Source organism: Neopsephotus bourkii, unplaced genomic scaffold (assembly GCF_033783945.1).
Source record: "Neopsephotus bourkii isolate Nb327-2 ecotype Australia unplaced genomic scaffold, CSIRO-AGI_Nbou_v1 NB_567, whole genome shotgun sequence".
In the NCBI taxonomy this organism is placed as follows: domain Eukaryota; kingdom Metazoa; phylum Chordata; class Aves; order Psittaciformes; family Psittacidae; genus Neopsephotus; species Neopsephotus bourkii.
In genome coordinates, this window is record NW_026901068.1 from 797236 (window position 1) to 812038 (window position 14803).

General features: G+C 46.3%; 1 protein-coding gene across 2 annotated transcripts in view; it reads left to right on the top strand.

The window, feature by feature from the left end:
* The window catches only part of NTN4 (netrin 4), a 47523-nt gene extending 35286 nt beyond the window's left edge, over window positions 1-12237 (top strand). For both annotated transcript variants that reach the window (XM_061351247.1, XM_061351248.1), the window contains exons 6-10: window positions 2751-2967; window positions 3702-3814; window positions 4943-5011; window positions 6829-6999; window positions 10499-12237. In XM_061351247.1, coding sequence (XP_061207231.1) covers window positions 2751-2967; window positions 3702-3814; window positions 4943-5011; window positions 6829-6999; window positions 10499-10635 — 707 coding nt within the window. In that variant the 3' untranslated portion in view covers window positions 10636-12237. The remainder of the gene's footprint in view (window positions 1-2750; window positions 2968-3701; window positions 3815-4942; window positions 5012-6828; window positions 7000-10498) is intronic.
* Window positions 12238-14803: the final 2566 nt, after the last annotated feature.

Consider the following 14803-nt stretch of genomic DNA (forward strand, 5'->3'; position numbering starts at 1 on the left):
GTATCTGCTTTATCTGCTGCTCAGCTGCTCCTCTTGCCTTTCTGGAGGAGGTCTCCTACAGCCTTTACTACAGAGAGGTGCAGATTGGGTGGAAGGAGGAAAATGGAGTCTAAAACCAACACTCGGTGCAACAGTTCATGAAGGAGCAGTAGCTGCAGCTGGCCAGTGTTGCATAATCATTCCTGCAGTCTTTTCTTCCTGCCATTGCCATAGTATGGACACATTTGGTCTTATTTTCATCCATCTGTTTCGAAGCTGGTACAATGAGCTAACATTTGAGCTTTAGATTCTCATTTCTGTGCTCAGTGCATAGTGATGAAAGTGCACTGTATGTCTCTGCATTGCTCGGCATGTTCCCACTGCAGCACCTCACAAACGTTTACCATCTTCTGAGTTTGCCACCCAAAATATCCAGCTTAATGGCATTTAGTATCACCTTGAGTCTCCACCCAAGGTGCAAGACCAAAAAGCTTCAATTCACCAGCCACCAATGGAAAGCAGGTTGGCGACTTGGGGAGCTCACAGGGGAGCAGCCCGGAAGGACAAGGTTCATGGATGTGGGTGCTCAGCCCTTACAGAAATGACCAGCCTTTGCAGCACATCTCTTTGAAGCTTTTATTAAAAAATATAGCTAACAACATGCTTATTTTTCAATGCTGTTTTAATTGCCTATGAGCTTGCTGCTATGTTTTTCATAACAGCCTTTGTAAATTTAATATTCTTGCCTCACCATGGTATTGCCACTGCCATGAAATTTTCCATTAGGAAAACAAATTGTGTGAAAACATAGTCTAAAATATTAAAAGCTCCATCCCCAATAGGGGCTGGGTGTTAAACAGCTGAAACCCAACTGAAACAGGACCAAATCTCTCTCTGAGCACTGAGTTTAGCTCACTGACTGCAGGGGAATAGAAGAGCTTTAAGTGCTTGATATTTCCCCTGAAGGGGCCGAGGAATGCCAGAAATACCCACCGCATCTAGTAGGAAAAGAGCATTAGACTAGACTGTATCAGGTGTAAAACACTTCACAGATTTCAGGAGAATGGTATGTGAGGCGAGCACTGCTGACAACTATGCTATTAAAGGTACTGGAGTTCACTGCCTGCAGCTCGTAATGCAGTTTGTGGAGAGGCTTTCTAATCTTTTAATTTTATATAATTATATTTGTTTGGGAATGTAAAGGGTGGGGAAAAATAGAGGATTACTTTGGCAAAGATTTTGGAATCGTAGTCGCCTCTAAGTTAACTGCCAATATTAACCTATCCTTTAATATTTTGAAATGACACTCCAGGTATGTCAAATCCCCAAAACCACAAAAATGTTGTCAGAGCAAAATTAAATATATGCACAGAGCAGTAAGTATTTCAAGATAAAGAAAGGCAGTGCTGTATGCAGTGGCTTTTCTGCTTTATTGCTTTCAGGTTGCAAACTCAAAATATTTGCATTGGAATTTGGTGAAAAACTTCCCCCAAAATGAAATTTTCTCAGGAAATCTCATTTTTATGTAAATGGAGCTTTAGACAGAAGTCTTCCAGCAGGGAATGTTTTGCCATAATGCGCAAAGCTGATCATAACGCGTCCCCGTCAGAGAACCAAACCCTGAGGGCAGGAGAGCACAAGTCACCCAGCTACTGATCCTGTGGGGAGAATCACGCTGCCTGCTGGCCAGGCCAAATGTCCAGAGGTTTGGATCACACTTTTGTTAGGTGTATTTCTGGTGTTTGAAAAGGTTAACGTATTTGGGGAGAAAAAGACTGCAGTCTCACAACAGTCGCAAATTGCATTCATGCCAAAGAAAAATCCTAAGCAGTAGGCAAGGAAAATTTCACACCACCTATTTTAAGGGATCCTTTCTAATTTGTGATAATGGCCGTTTCTTCCAGTGTGTCCCATTATGCTTCTAGTGCATTGTTCTGTTGTGAGGGGCTGTGGGAGAGGCAAAAAGAGCAGCTGGCATTTCTGACATGCACTCTTCAAACCCATGTCCTGGAGTGTACCCAAAAGCATATCTCTGAGCCACTGGTGTCCTCATTCTTGTTTGTTTGTTTGTTTGTTTTTAAGTCATTGAATTAAGTAGGTTGGAAAAGACATTCAAGATCATGAAGTCCAACCATTACCCCAGAACTGCCAAGTCCACCACTAAACCACGTCACCAAGGGCATCTACACAGTTTTTGTATACTTCAGGGACAGGGATTCCACCATTCCCTGGGCAGCCTGTTCCAATACCTGGCTACTCGTTCAGTGAAGAAACTACTAGTTGGTGGCTTTAAAAGAAAACCAGACAGAGACAGAGGGGTACTTCTTTGGTCAGCCTCCACTTCAATTAAAATGACTGTTCTGAAGGGGGGTTTAACCTCCTGGATGCAAGACAGTTGTTATTACTTTAGAAAGCAATTGCACTCTGATGTATTTTTTCAGTGAAGCACCCACAGCTGCTTAAACATCACTGCAAGCCAGGCACATCCCTGGGTATTTGGCTGAACTGGAGTCTGGGTGCTACAAGGAAAGTAATAAAGGCCTGTTCGGCAAAACATAACATGACACCAGTGTAGGTTGACTAATTAAGATAGCTCAAAAAGTGAAAATCGTACAGATTCTGAAGGGGGACTGCTCAGATGTATATGGGTGAGAGTCAAAAACAAAGCCCAGAAACCCCACCGGTGTCCTTGGCAGGGCAGTGTTATCGCAGGCATATCCTGCACCTCTGTTCTGCAGAGCTTTTGCACTCACAGATGCTCTCTCCCACAGCATGCTCCTGCCACCCCCTGGGATCAGCCACTCTCCCCCTGGGCCCTGGCACCTTCTGCGACCCCAGCACCGGTGACTGCCCCTGCAAGCCCGGCGTGGCAGGGCCCCGCTGCGACCGCTGCCTCCCCGGCTACTGGGGCTTCGGTGCCTACGGCTGCCGCCCCTGCGACTGTGCCCGCAGCTGCGACCCACACACGGGTGACTGCCGCAGCAGCAGGTGAGATGGGGAGCCCGGACATCCACTCCCAGCCTCACCATACTCTTGGGATCTCCATCCCATGGGAGCATGGGCATCTGCTCCCAGCCTCACCTTACCCCCAGGATCTCCATCCCAGGGATGGCGTCGCACCAACCCCATTTATGTATGGCACATGAGCTGAAAAATATCCATTATATACCATATTTGGGATTGGTATGGTCAGGAACTGGGGACAGAGCAGGAGCTGAGGCTGTGGTTCACCTGGGTGCCTGGCACACCATGGGCATGGCACCAGCAATGTTTGATCATTGGCTCTCAGTGCTGGTGTTAATGTATTGGGTGTTTTCCATAACCTTCACAGGTGCTTCCTTTCCACAAGCAAAATATGGCCCTCAAGGACATCTGAGAGGAGACCAAAACTGAACACTGTTGCTGTTGCAACTCAGCTTGTGTTGGACTTGGAGTCAAGCTCTGACTTTAGAAGACTACATTTTAATAACAACTCACCCTCTGTATCTTATATGTTGCTTCTTTTTTACCACACTAGGGTTATTTATAGCATATAAACCCCTCTAATTTATTTTAAACCCAAAATGGATTCATGACCCTGTCTGACAATACTCAACTTGTTCACTTGGCAAAACTGCTCCTGCCATTTAACATCACCAAGACATGCAGTCATGTTGGATAGGTTGGTAGAGGCCCTGCTTTCCACTAGCTCCAGATTGACCATGTCCCTTTCCCTCCAACAGCTCAGATGTGACCTGGCACAATGAAGCGCCTCCTTTTCAGGCAGTGCTTAATGAGAGCGAGCCCACCTGGGGCTGGGAGGATGAGCAGGGCTTCTCAGCGCTCCGGCACTCCGGTAGGACAGCAGCTTCATGTGTGTTTCCCTGCCCCCTCCCTTCGACCAGCAGCCAGTGCAGATGCAGTCTTCTGCACTAGCTTGTATTTAGCACCCTGTCAGTTGTAGGAGGGGATGGATGTTCTGCCATTAGCATCCTGTGTGACCACCTCCTTCCCCTCCACAAGTTGGAGAAGTCTTATGGCTCATCCCATCAATGTGAGGACCCTCTAGGCAGATGCTCCATGCACCCAGCATTTAGTTGTCAGTAGGACAAGAGTTGCCTGCCTGAATTTGCAGCCCCAGCTCTGAATTTCAAGGCTGAATACTCTCATGTTTTCGTTGGCTACGTTTTAAATGTGTCTTTGTATTTGCTAGAACTACTAGATGCTGGGCAAACCAGCAACATCATTTAGAGGGTGGGGGTAATTGGCAGGTAATTGGGAAGTTTCTAACTGAGAATTTATTTTGCCGATACCCACAATAACTTCGGCATCGATTGCAGCTCCTGATGCAGTTATGGCCTAGCATTACAGCTATGGCTTCAGCTGGGGAAGTTGTTTCCCTCTTGTTGCCATAGTCTGGAGGAGATGGGTGCAGTGTGAGGCTGCTGCAAGGCAGGTTGACCCCACAGTGCAGTATCAAGCCGTCCTCCCTTGCAATTACTGCATACAAGTAGGCAAACGTCATTTCCTCCATCTTCAGAAAGCAGCACGATAAAATCTCAAAGATACAATAATTGAGTTAATTGAGAGGAAAGCTCCATCATTTGTCTGGGCAACTTCATTTTGAACGTAAATAAGTATATCATGTTATTCTTTGTTCTAAGATCACGGAAGTCATTAATCTGCCTTAACCTCTGCAGCATTTCCTTTTAATATTTTGTCTGGTACATTACGGTGTGGAAAATACCACAGGGAAAGACATGCGTGTTATTTGCATAACAAGGCAAAATAATAAGGCCTCTGTTTCCCTTCTCTTCAAATTGTAAACAAGGAATAATTGCCCTTGCACTAAGACTGTATATTCAGTCTGGGAATGAAAATAGGGCTTTTTCTGCATGGTCTTTGCAGACCACATGAAAACCTCTTTGCAGGTCCTGTCTTTTAGAGTACAATCCACAGCTGTTTGCTTCCTTTCTTTCCCCAGGTAAATGCGAATGTAAAGAGCAAGTTTTAGGGAATCCCAAGGTCTTTTGCGGAATGAAGTACACCTATGGTGAGTTGTGGATGAGGTGGCAGGGACATAAAAGGAGGTTCTGCAAGTCGGTCCAAGAGCGTCAAGCATGAGATGTGTTGCTCTGTGTACTGCTCCATTCCAGCAAACCTGGGAGTACCCCAAAACCATGGGCTACTCAGTCTAAGGGCAGATCTTTGACCTTTCCAAAATATATAGATATCATGGTGCCAAGTTAAGGTGGGTAAAACATCTTGGTCTTTTATGCACCTCTCTTGCTACCAAAATACCCTTGTGTTAAAATCATGGGAGGACTAGAACTGTCAATGCGCCGGAGAGGTTGTCTAGATAAATTGTAAAGTACTGTTGCCAAAAATGAGTCACTGAAACTCCATCTGTAGGCCAGATGTTCCAAGCACAGCATAGAAATCACTAAATCTAAATTACACTGAATGTGAGGATGGACAGTGATCACCACACAAGACACTATGCTGAGGAAACACCTTCATCCACTGAAAACTGCCCCCTGTCAACAAAGTTCACCTGTTGCAATGGGGTGATGTATACTGTCCATGTGTCTACTGGATCTAAATGAATGAGAGGAGGCAGTTTGTTTCCCAGACTTCTCTGGTGCGTGCCAGTGAACCACCTCCTTCATACTGCCGCAGAACAAGGAATGCTCTGCACAGCACTCCCTTCCTTCACAGTCTTCCAGGGGTCTCTTTCACCTGTTTCATCTCACACTGAAGTTGAAAATGCACAGAGATAACCCATACCTCTGCAGGCTGCGGAGCAACCCACAAAGGGAAGTTCAAGGGGCTGCCAGCTGTTGAAATATAGTCCTGGTTTAGCAATACTAACAGAAAGTCTGATTCTGCTTTGCACTGCTCCCTGACCACCATAGTGACTGTGTTTAATCTTGCAAAAGATAAGGAAAAAAGTCACAAAAACCCAAGTTCATAAATCTTATCTAAAGTGCACTCAGGCTTCCTATCCTTTCATCACTCAACTTGCAAAGGTGTCAGCTGAACTGGAGAGAGATGAATTATAAGGCTCATCATGAGATTCAGGAGGCCATACTGCAGGAAGGGTTTTCCCTGAGCTTCCTAGCATGCAGAGCTGAATAAAGCACCACCATACCATGACACCTACCAGTGAAGGTAGTCATCAGCACGATCAGGGGGTGGGTCACATATGGGACCTGAACCCTGAGCTTCTACAGTGCAGGGGCTCAGCAGGTGGAATACAGGCAGCAGGAGTGTGCCTGTGGGTATCTGTGAGCTCAAAATACTCAATGCTTTGCCTCATTCCCCACCAATGTCTCCATCTCCACTACTCCATTTGTATTCAGCAGGTGTGCAAAGCAGGAGGACCAGCAGCAAGAGTGCTCACCAGAGTGGGATGTGGGCAGCTCCTCACACCCCTGCCTGCTGCCTGGCTTGCCCAGGGCAAGGTCAGCAAAGCCTCCAGGTCCATCCCTAAAGGGCTTTCCACTTGATTTCCACAAGTGCTAAGGAAGCCAAAGTCTTTTCTGAGCTCTCGGGAAAATGGGGCTCTCACAAGTTTTGGAAATCAGGTCATTGGGATTCTCCCACTGCCCACATGGCAGGTCCAGGGGCTGTGACCAAACCGACTGGCAGCATTCCTGCCCACAGGTATGGGGATGGATGTACTCCCCTAGCAGTTGACTCTGGCATCCCCAGCAAGGAGCATCAGGCTAACTCCACTGTAATTAAGTAATAGTCCTCATTGCTTCACCCAGACACCTGCATTAGACCAAAAAAAAAAAAGAAAAGAAAAGAAGAGAGAGCACTGTAAGTAGTTTATATATACCTAGTTTTTAATTTGTGTCTTCCCAGTGATCAAGACAAAGATCTTGTCAGCTCATGACAAGGGCTCCCATGCAGAAGTCAATGTGAAGATCAAGAAAGTCTTAAAATCTACAAAGTTGAAGATTCTCCGGGGCAAGAGGACACTGTACCCTGAATCCTGGACTAACAGAGGCTGCACTTGTCCCATTCTCAATCCCGGTAGGTTTGACTCCCTGAGCAGTACATCCCCACCACATTTACACAAATTCCATGCCCACCTCTCCATCCCCTCATGGCAGTGAGCTGAGAGAGATTGCAGCCCAGTGTCAGGCTGTTATGTCATTTGGATTCCAACAGCAACCTCCATCAAGTCTGAGTTTTGTAGAAGAAAACTGGGGTCATTCTGCAGACTTTCAAACACACAATTCTCTTTATGAAGCATAATAACAGTCTCAGAGCTTTATGAGTCTCAGTTTCCAGAGGGAGGGAAGTGCCTATTGCGCCATGACATAACTTTTCAAAACTAATGCTAATTTGAATCCATAAAAACACATTTAAACCTTAATTTGAGTCATATTGTCCTGAGATTCTAAACTCTCTTTGAAAGTAATACTCATTTGCATCTTCAGGATTTGGAAGATACTCTCTTATGAAGTGAGAGGAGAGCTTTGGCTTCACAGTTTTTTCTTGCCTTCTTTCACTGAAATGCAGTATAACCAGTGGTGGCTAAGCAGTGCATGCAGCCTCCGGTACAGACAAGGAGATGCAGACTCAGGGTTTTCTTCATTACAGCAAAGCTAAGCTCCAGCTGACACACCTTTCTTTACAGCTCCGAGATAAAACAACAGTTATCAGCTAATTCAGATAAAGGTTTTTTTTCCATCAGGCACACACATCACTTGGAAATCACCAATCAAAATGACAACTTAGTGCTGAGACATCCCTTATGTGTGGAGCACCAGGAGCTTCCTTTGGGAGGAAAGGGCTGTCTGTGAGGCTGGATCATGCAAAAAGGTTATTCATTGATGAGGTGTTTGTAGTCTTCTTTCATCTCTACCGGAGGGACTGCCTTTGGCTTTGAAGGCAAGGTGCCGTGATTGCAGAGCTGTAGTCAGGAAGTCTTGTCAGGTGCAAGGGTCGAATGAATCAGCAGTGTTAGACAGGACTTTACTGTTTTAAGGGCAGTAAGACTTCGGATATTGGTAAAACACCATAAATCTATAATTAAATTGGTACAGCTGTTTTATTTTTCCATATGCAAACACGAGTAAGAAAGCTCAGATACGGCTGCCTTAATATGAACTGGAGGAATGCTGTCAGAACACTGAGCATGCAGGGTAGCCTACACCTGACACCCAGCTTTGCAATTCCACTAACTTCAGAGGAGCTTCACTGATTTTCCCTAGCAGAGGAAAAGACAGCAGTGATCACAGGATCGATGAAGATTGCTTGAAGTGTTGAGGTGCAATTGTCCTTAGGGACAGTCCAGGCATCTGACATATCAGGTGTTACTCCCTTGCCAGCTGTCATGATTTACACTGCAAAGCTTGGTGTTGTCTTGAAATGCAGCTGCTGGCATCCCATGAGTGTAAATTAATCTCAGCTTTCATGTTAGAAGTTGTGAAGTTTGGTCCTAATGGGAAGCTTGAAAATATCAATTGAGTGCATCTTTACAATTCAATCATTTCAGAGGGGAAAAAAAGGATCCCAGATAGTTTTTCAAATCTTATTATTTTCTTCAGGTACCACATTCATTTCTGACTGGTTGGCAATACTGTATTAGCAGATTTAACCCTTTCTCAAGAGTAAGAGCTTTTGACCTCCAGATGAAGAAACCAACAATAGCCAGATAAAAAGCCGAACTGACATAGAACAATTTCCTGACTTATAGCTATAACGGAAGTCACATCTCCCACAAACATAGAGGAGATCAAAGATAAAGATAACAGAAAGAAAGACGTATTTTTATTCTGTGGCACAACACTGGAGAGATATCAAAAGGAGGGTAGACTCTGAATGTCTCTGGCAAGAAATAAAAACTCCAAGCATTTATCAAATCTCCATGGGCTGTTTTCAGATTGTAAATGTGCTTCAGTTCCTGTGAGGGGGTATTCACTACCCTTGCACACCTTCCCCTCCACACACACCTACAGAGGCAAGTTAGACTGCTGGGTGGGCACTGAGCTGAAAGGTTTAAAGGTCTCAGCTGTCTGCGAGGAAACAGCAGCCCTTCTCTTCCTTGGCTTTGCCAAGCACAGACACAAACAAGCAGACAACTGCCTGCCAGCAACAGAGGACAAAACCCGCAGCCTCAAGTGCTGGCTTGTGACATCCCAGTCATTTGATTCATTTTACTTTTACACTTCTGTAGCATCAGGTTGAAAATCCAGAAAACCTTACAGAATCAGCAACCATAGCAATATTTGCTTGTTCTGTGTGGGTGTATGCCATGTTTCTCTCTCCAGGGAGACAAATTTAGGAGCCCTTGAAAAGCGCTGTTACAATAACAGCAGGATTAGCATCACCAAAATTAATGTCTTGAAAAGGGTGATACTGCCATACACATACCCTGTGTTTACTTGGCAGAAGAGAGGATGTGTGTGCCCAAAACCTCAGATGAAATAGATAACAAATTGTATTGAATTAAAGAAAAACATGCTTGACCTTTAACTAGGGGACACTCTTTATTGTGAGCTACAAAATGAAAACCTAAGAAAACACAAGCAGACTCCCCACTGCAGCCTAGATGAGTGGGATGACTGAGAGCACTGGGGGAGACCCATCTCCCCAAGCCAGTTAGTACTGCCACATGGTGCTCCCCAGACCAGTGCAAAGAGAAAGGCTACAGGGGGGTCACATGCTTGCTGTATCTCAGTCCTGCTGCAGTGAGAAGCTGTCCCTGGCTGGGAGCTTATCCTGCCATGGGAGAGATTATCATCTATGCTTTCCTCATTTATGGCACGTTTGTGGCCCATTTAGGCTGTTGGGATCTGTGGCAGTGTTTCTTTAGCTAATTCAAGCCAAAAGCTTCCAGCCATCTCCACACTTAGCAGTTTTTGCCTGACTGTATTTGTTCTTTAAGTCATGCCCTGAAAGCCAACCACAGACCTGGATGGCTGGGGCAAGCCTTGTGGCAGGGCATTGCAGGGCCATACTCCAGCACAGTCTGTCAGCTTCTGGATACCAGGCAAGGTTCACCAGACACTCTTGTCATGTCTCTAAAACATCTGGGGAGGCAGAAATTAATGCACCTCTTTTCAGTGTGCCTGCCACCCCCTCAGGCTTTTCTGGGGTGTTCACACCAGCAAATCTAGTATTGCCTCCCCTCCATGAGAGAGGGTCTGGTGTGTCTGCACTGAATTGACCGATTTCCAGGCAGGTATTCAGGCTGAGGCAGGTGGCTGCCAAGTGAGGGTAATAACAGTTCACAAATAAGGAATAAAAACTGGTAGCACAGCACCCAGAGTTCTGCTTCCATTTATATTTAGAAGCCAACAAAATGAAGGTTTGTATACTCCATCTCACTGGCAGATGTGCCACAGGGGTCATTTTTCCATAGATATAAATATACAAATATAGGAGAGAATCAATATGTATAAATATCTCTTCATATACGTCCTTTTTTACATGGGACTAGATATCCAGGCTGACCTTGCATTGTCAATAGGCCTCTGAAGTGTAGTGCTGTGCAGTGCCTGACCGCTTTGCTGGTTTACAGGCTTGGAGTACCTTGTGGCGGGACACGAGGATGTCCGAACAGGCAGACTCATTGTCAACATGAAAAGTTTTGTCCATCAGTGGAAGTCAGCTCTCGGAAGAAAGGTCCTGGACATTCTGAAAAGAGTCTGCAACTAGAGGTGTGCGACTGCCTTGGGCATTTCTTTATGCACAAAATGCAATGGCCTTCACAGAGAGAAGACCTCTAGGATGAAAACTGGAATGTAAGAAAATAGTGCCAAAACATGTAGCGAGGCATTCAGAGTTGTAGGCACTGTCTGATTTAACCCTTCCTGGCCAATGTTCATTCACTCGCCTGTAGCTTCCTTGCCAGGGGTTTGCCTGAGCCCAGCTCATGGTTACATGGAGGGAAACAAAAGGCAGGGCAATGCTTGTCTCACCACAGTGTGATGCTGGAGCAACTCCTATGAAGCCACTGATCATCCCAAACTGCTATCCTAGAGAGGGAAAGCGTGCCCACGCGCTACAGCTGAGAAGGAAAACACCACTGCCAGTGCCACCAGTGGGGATCCTGAATGACTTCCAGAGGCTCATGGTGATTGCTGTGGGGAAGGTGATGGCCACAATGGTAGGTAGGCACTGGCAGAAGTATGGCTGTGACAACCACTCTTCAGAAACATCCCCTTAGGTTAAGACATGGCTCCCATCAAAGAGAATTGGGTGCCACTTGCTTATAACCTGGTCACCCCACTGAAGGTTTTGGGGGCTAAATTCTCTGCTGGTGCTGGCGAGGACAGAGCTGCTGGAGTGAATCAAATCCCTCTGCCTTGGCACAAGCGCAACACAGGGCAGAGGCCGGCTCTACCCCGACCACATGGCTGCAAAGAGCCAGCTCCAGAGGGTGCAGCATCTCTGAGCTTTTGTCCTTGAAGTGTTAAGAAATGAACCTAGCCCTAGTGTAAATATTTCTTTGTATAAAGCACTTTACTACCTGCCACTTCACAGTGCGGGAAGTCTAATTGTGTTGGGGAAAGAAGAGGTTGAAGGTGGCACATGAAAAAATCTCCCTGAAAGAGAAGCACTCCTGAAGACCCCCTAGTTGAACGGCATTAATGATATAAAGGGAACGGCCAGCCTGGAACTGGCCACTCAGAGTATCTGAGGGTGCAATCTGAAAGATAAAGTATTTGCACTGAAGTCCCAGCTTCAGACCAGCACTTAGACCCCGTGGGCAGGACTCCAGCGAGACTGCGCTAACTGTGTGAGAAGAAGAGACTTTGAGATGAATAATGCAATTGCCAGAGGAGAAAACCTCTGCCTGCAGGAAAAGGAGAGGATACGGAGAAAGGACTCACACATTCACGTATCACAACCCAGCGATTCATGGTGGGCCTGGAGTTTGTTATATTTTTGTGTTAGTATTTAAGACTGAACATTTTATTTGTTTTCTCTGTGTTAGTGTTTGCAATATATATGGCCATTATACTTCCTCATTAACACCAGTATGGAATATAGCACAGTTTACTGCAGTTTTCAGCACTAAAATGTATCCTTTTCTGTAAAGCATCTTTAAACCACATTGCATAGAGTGTATTTTGTTCATGAGTGTGAGGGGAAAGAAAAAGAAAACATACAACTCTGGAAAAGTCATGAGTCTACCAATCCGCTTTACGTATGTATTTTTCTTTCAAGGTCCTGTGGACTCACAAAAAAAAATTATACTATTTTGGTAATTTGTTTTTGTATCTCATGTATGTAATAAATATAATACGATTTCAACTTCTTCACCTTGTGTCACTGCTTACCCCACTGGCAATGCAATCTTCCTGCCTGCACTAAACAGGGTAGTAAAGATGATTCTGGGGAAGCAGAAGCTGCCATGGGGGATATTTTCCTCTCTGGCAGGTTAACATTCACCATGTGGTAAAAAGCCAAGTAGCATGGTTCCAGACATCCCATTTCACCCCTGTTTAGGGAGGCTTCTAAGCTCTTCTCATAAGAAGGCGACTTGTACCTAAATATTTTCCAAGCTGGCCAGATCCTGAATCCACGCAGGCCTGATGGCTGAGTTGCAGAGCAGTTACCCATGAAAAGAAAGCTGGGGATGGCAGAGATCAGGCTCAGTCCTACATTTGAAACTGTAAAGGGGAAAAAAAGGCTGTGGGAAATAAGCACTGTGGCAAAAGGTCTATAAACAAGCTGCGGAGTGGAATCAAGCATCAGAAATGAGTGGCCAGGGGGTCACAGCGTAACCCACAGAACGGGCAGCAGCTCCCCGGGCAGGCGGCTAAGCAGTGACTGCCAGGCCACCACGCTTCAGCAGCACGCGCCTCCCCCAGCACAGGAGAGGGCAGGGCAAGACTCCTGTGGGGACATTTGGAGACCAAGAGCCTCCAATTCCATTTAAAACTTCACAGTTTTACCTGCTTGATGTGTTTTTAGCTTCATTTACTTCAGTGTCATTAAAACTACATGCACAATGGACAGTTAATTAATGGGAACAGGATGTCTGTCCCTGCCCACCTGGAGTCGATTTGTTCCTGGAGTAGACTTGACCAGTCCTCCTGTGTGACAAAAATCAGTGTCAGGAAAACCAGTACAGTCATAATCAGAGTTGGCAGCAGCACCCATAAAAGAGTCTTTTCTTCCAGAAATACCCCTCTGACCTTACAGAAAAGAGTTGCTTATGCAGGCAAAGCTGACAGCTTCCCAGGAGCAGAGCCGCCCCTCTCTGTACTGTGCTGCCTCCAGCAAGAGAGCGGACGCGAGTCCTGAGTTTTCAGGGACCAAGTGATGGCGGTGTCACTGGGAGCTGCAGCAGCTCACCCTAGAGCATCCCCATGCTGCCCTCATGCCTCACTGCACCTAAAGAGCAAGTACCTCTCTGCAGCTGAAGCAGGAAGCATGGTGGATTCTGCAACCATCCCTGTTTCCAATGCAGGAGGCTATAGGTAAGCAGTTGCTGGGTGCCAGCGATAGGGTAGGGTTGTGTGTCAGCATCGCAGGAATGACTCTTGAGTGCACTTGGGCTGCAGAAGGTAAAGTGGGTGTCTTTGACCCAGCTGCCACCACAACACAGATCCTAAGTGTACATGGCAACACAGCCCCTCCAGTGTACCTACATATGATGATTCCAAACCTGTATTTCCCCAAGGCACTCATGGAAGATCTCTTTCCCCCTTTCTAGTGGGTTTGCACAGGAGCGCTCAGCAGATGCTTTGGCACGGAGAAAGGAACACCCAGCCCCAAGTTTTCAGTCTTCTTGCACTCTCCAAGCCCAAATCCCCCACCTCCCAGGAGGTCTCCTCCACCCTCAACCCTTCCCAGACCAAGAGCTGGTGGGCTGCAGAAGTGGTATCTCCTCCTGCCATGACGAGAACCGGGTGAGGGCTCAGGGCTGTGCTGGCTGCACGTACGTGGGTCAGGTCCATCCCCAGAGGAGCGTGATCTTCCAGTTGAAGTGGAAAATTACAGGCGTGTTTAATATAGCTGCTCTGGCGAGCTAAATCTTCTGGGATATGACCATGTTGCTGCTCGTTTGGCCAAAAATGATGGAACATCTGGTGTTACCGGCCTGCCTAAATAGAAAGCCGGGCTGGTATGGGTAAACATAACAACTCAGGAACAAATAGCTACAGTATGATTATTTTTTTTCAATCTTTATTTTTAGTTATCGCATTGACTTCAGTATCAACACTGGATAGAACAAACATCTCAGAAATGTCCGGTGGCTGCTGCTCCAGCATCCAGAGGAGCCCTCTCTCCGATGAGGCAGGAGGAGATCGGCTGCCTCTGGGCCTTCTGGACTGATGTGTTGATTTTTCGATGACGGTGTTTCCAAGGCATGCCTCAGCCCAGGGGTCACAGCTTCTTGCTGCTCTTTTCCCACAGATCAGCATAGAAACATCTCAAATGCCTTTAATTGCTTCAAGGGAAGGCAGTGAGGCCTCAGCAGGGCTCTCAGGCTGGGAAATATACTATATATGGGAAACTTGTCGGCATATTGAAAACGTTACTATGGCTGAGAGTCCAGTGTGCTATGGCAGGCACTGGGAGAACTGCTCTCTCTGCCCAGGCCAGCTCCAGGCTGTGCCCATCTCCTCACTTCTCTGTCACTCCAGTGGGCCCTTTGGAGCAAATAAAACACTGGGCTGATTGCAAATGTGATGTGCCCGTGAGTGTGATGTGCTCAAACATATGATGTGCTCCTGGATATGATAAAGCCCAATTGATGCCCGTAGCCCAAGGAAAACTGTCATGCCCAAACCTTGTTCCCTGCAATGTAATCTACAGCTGAAGGTATCTCCAAGCTCTACCTGGATGCTTCCTCAGCAGTAGAAGATGC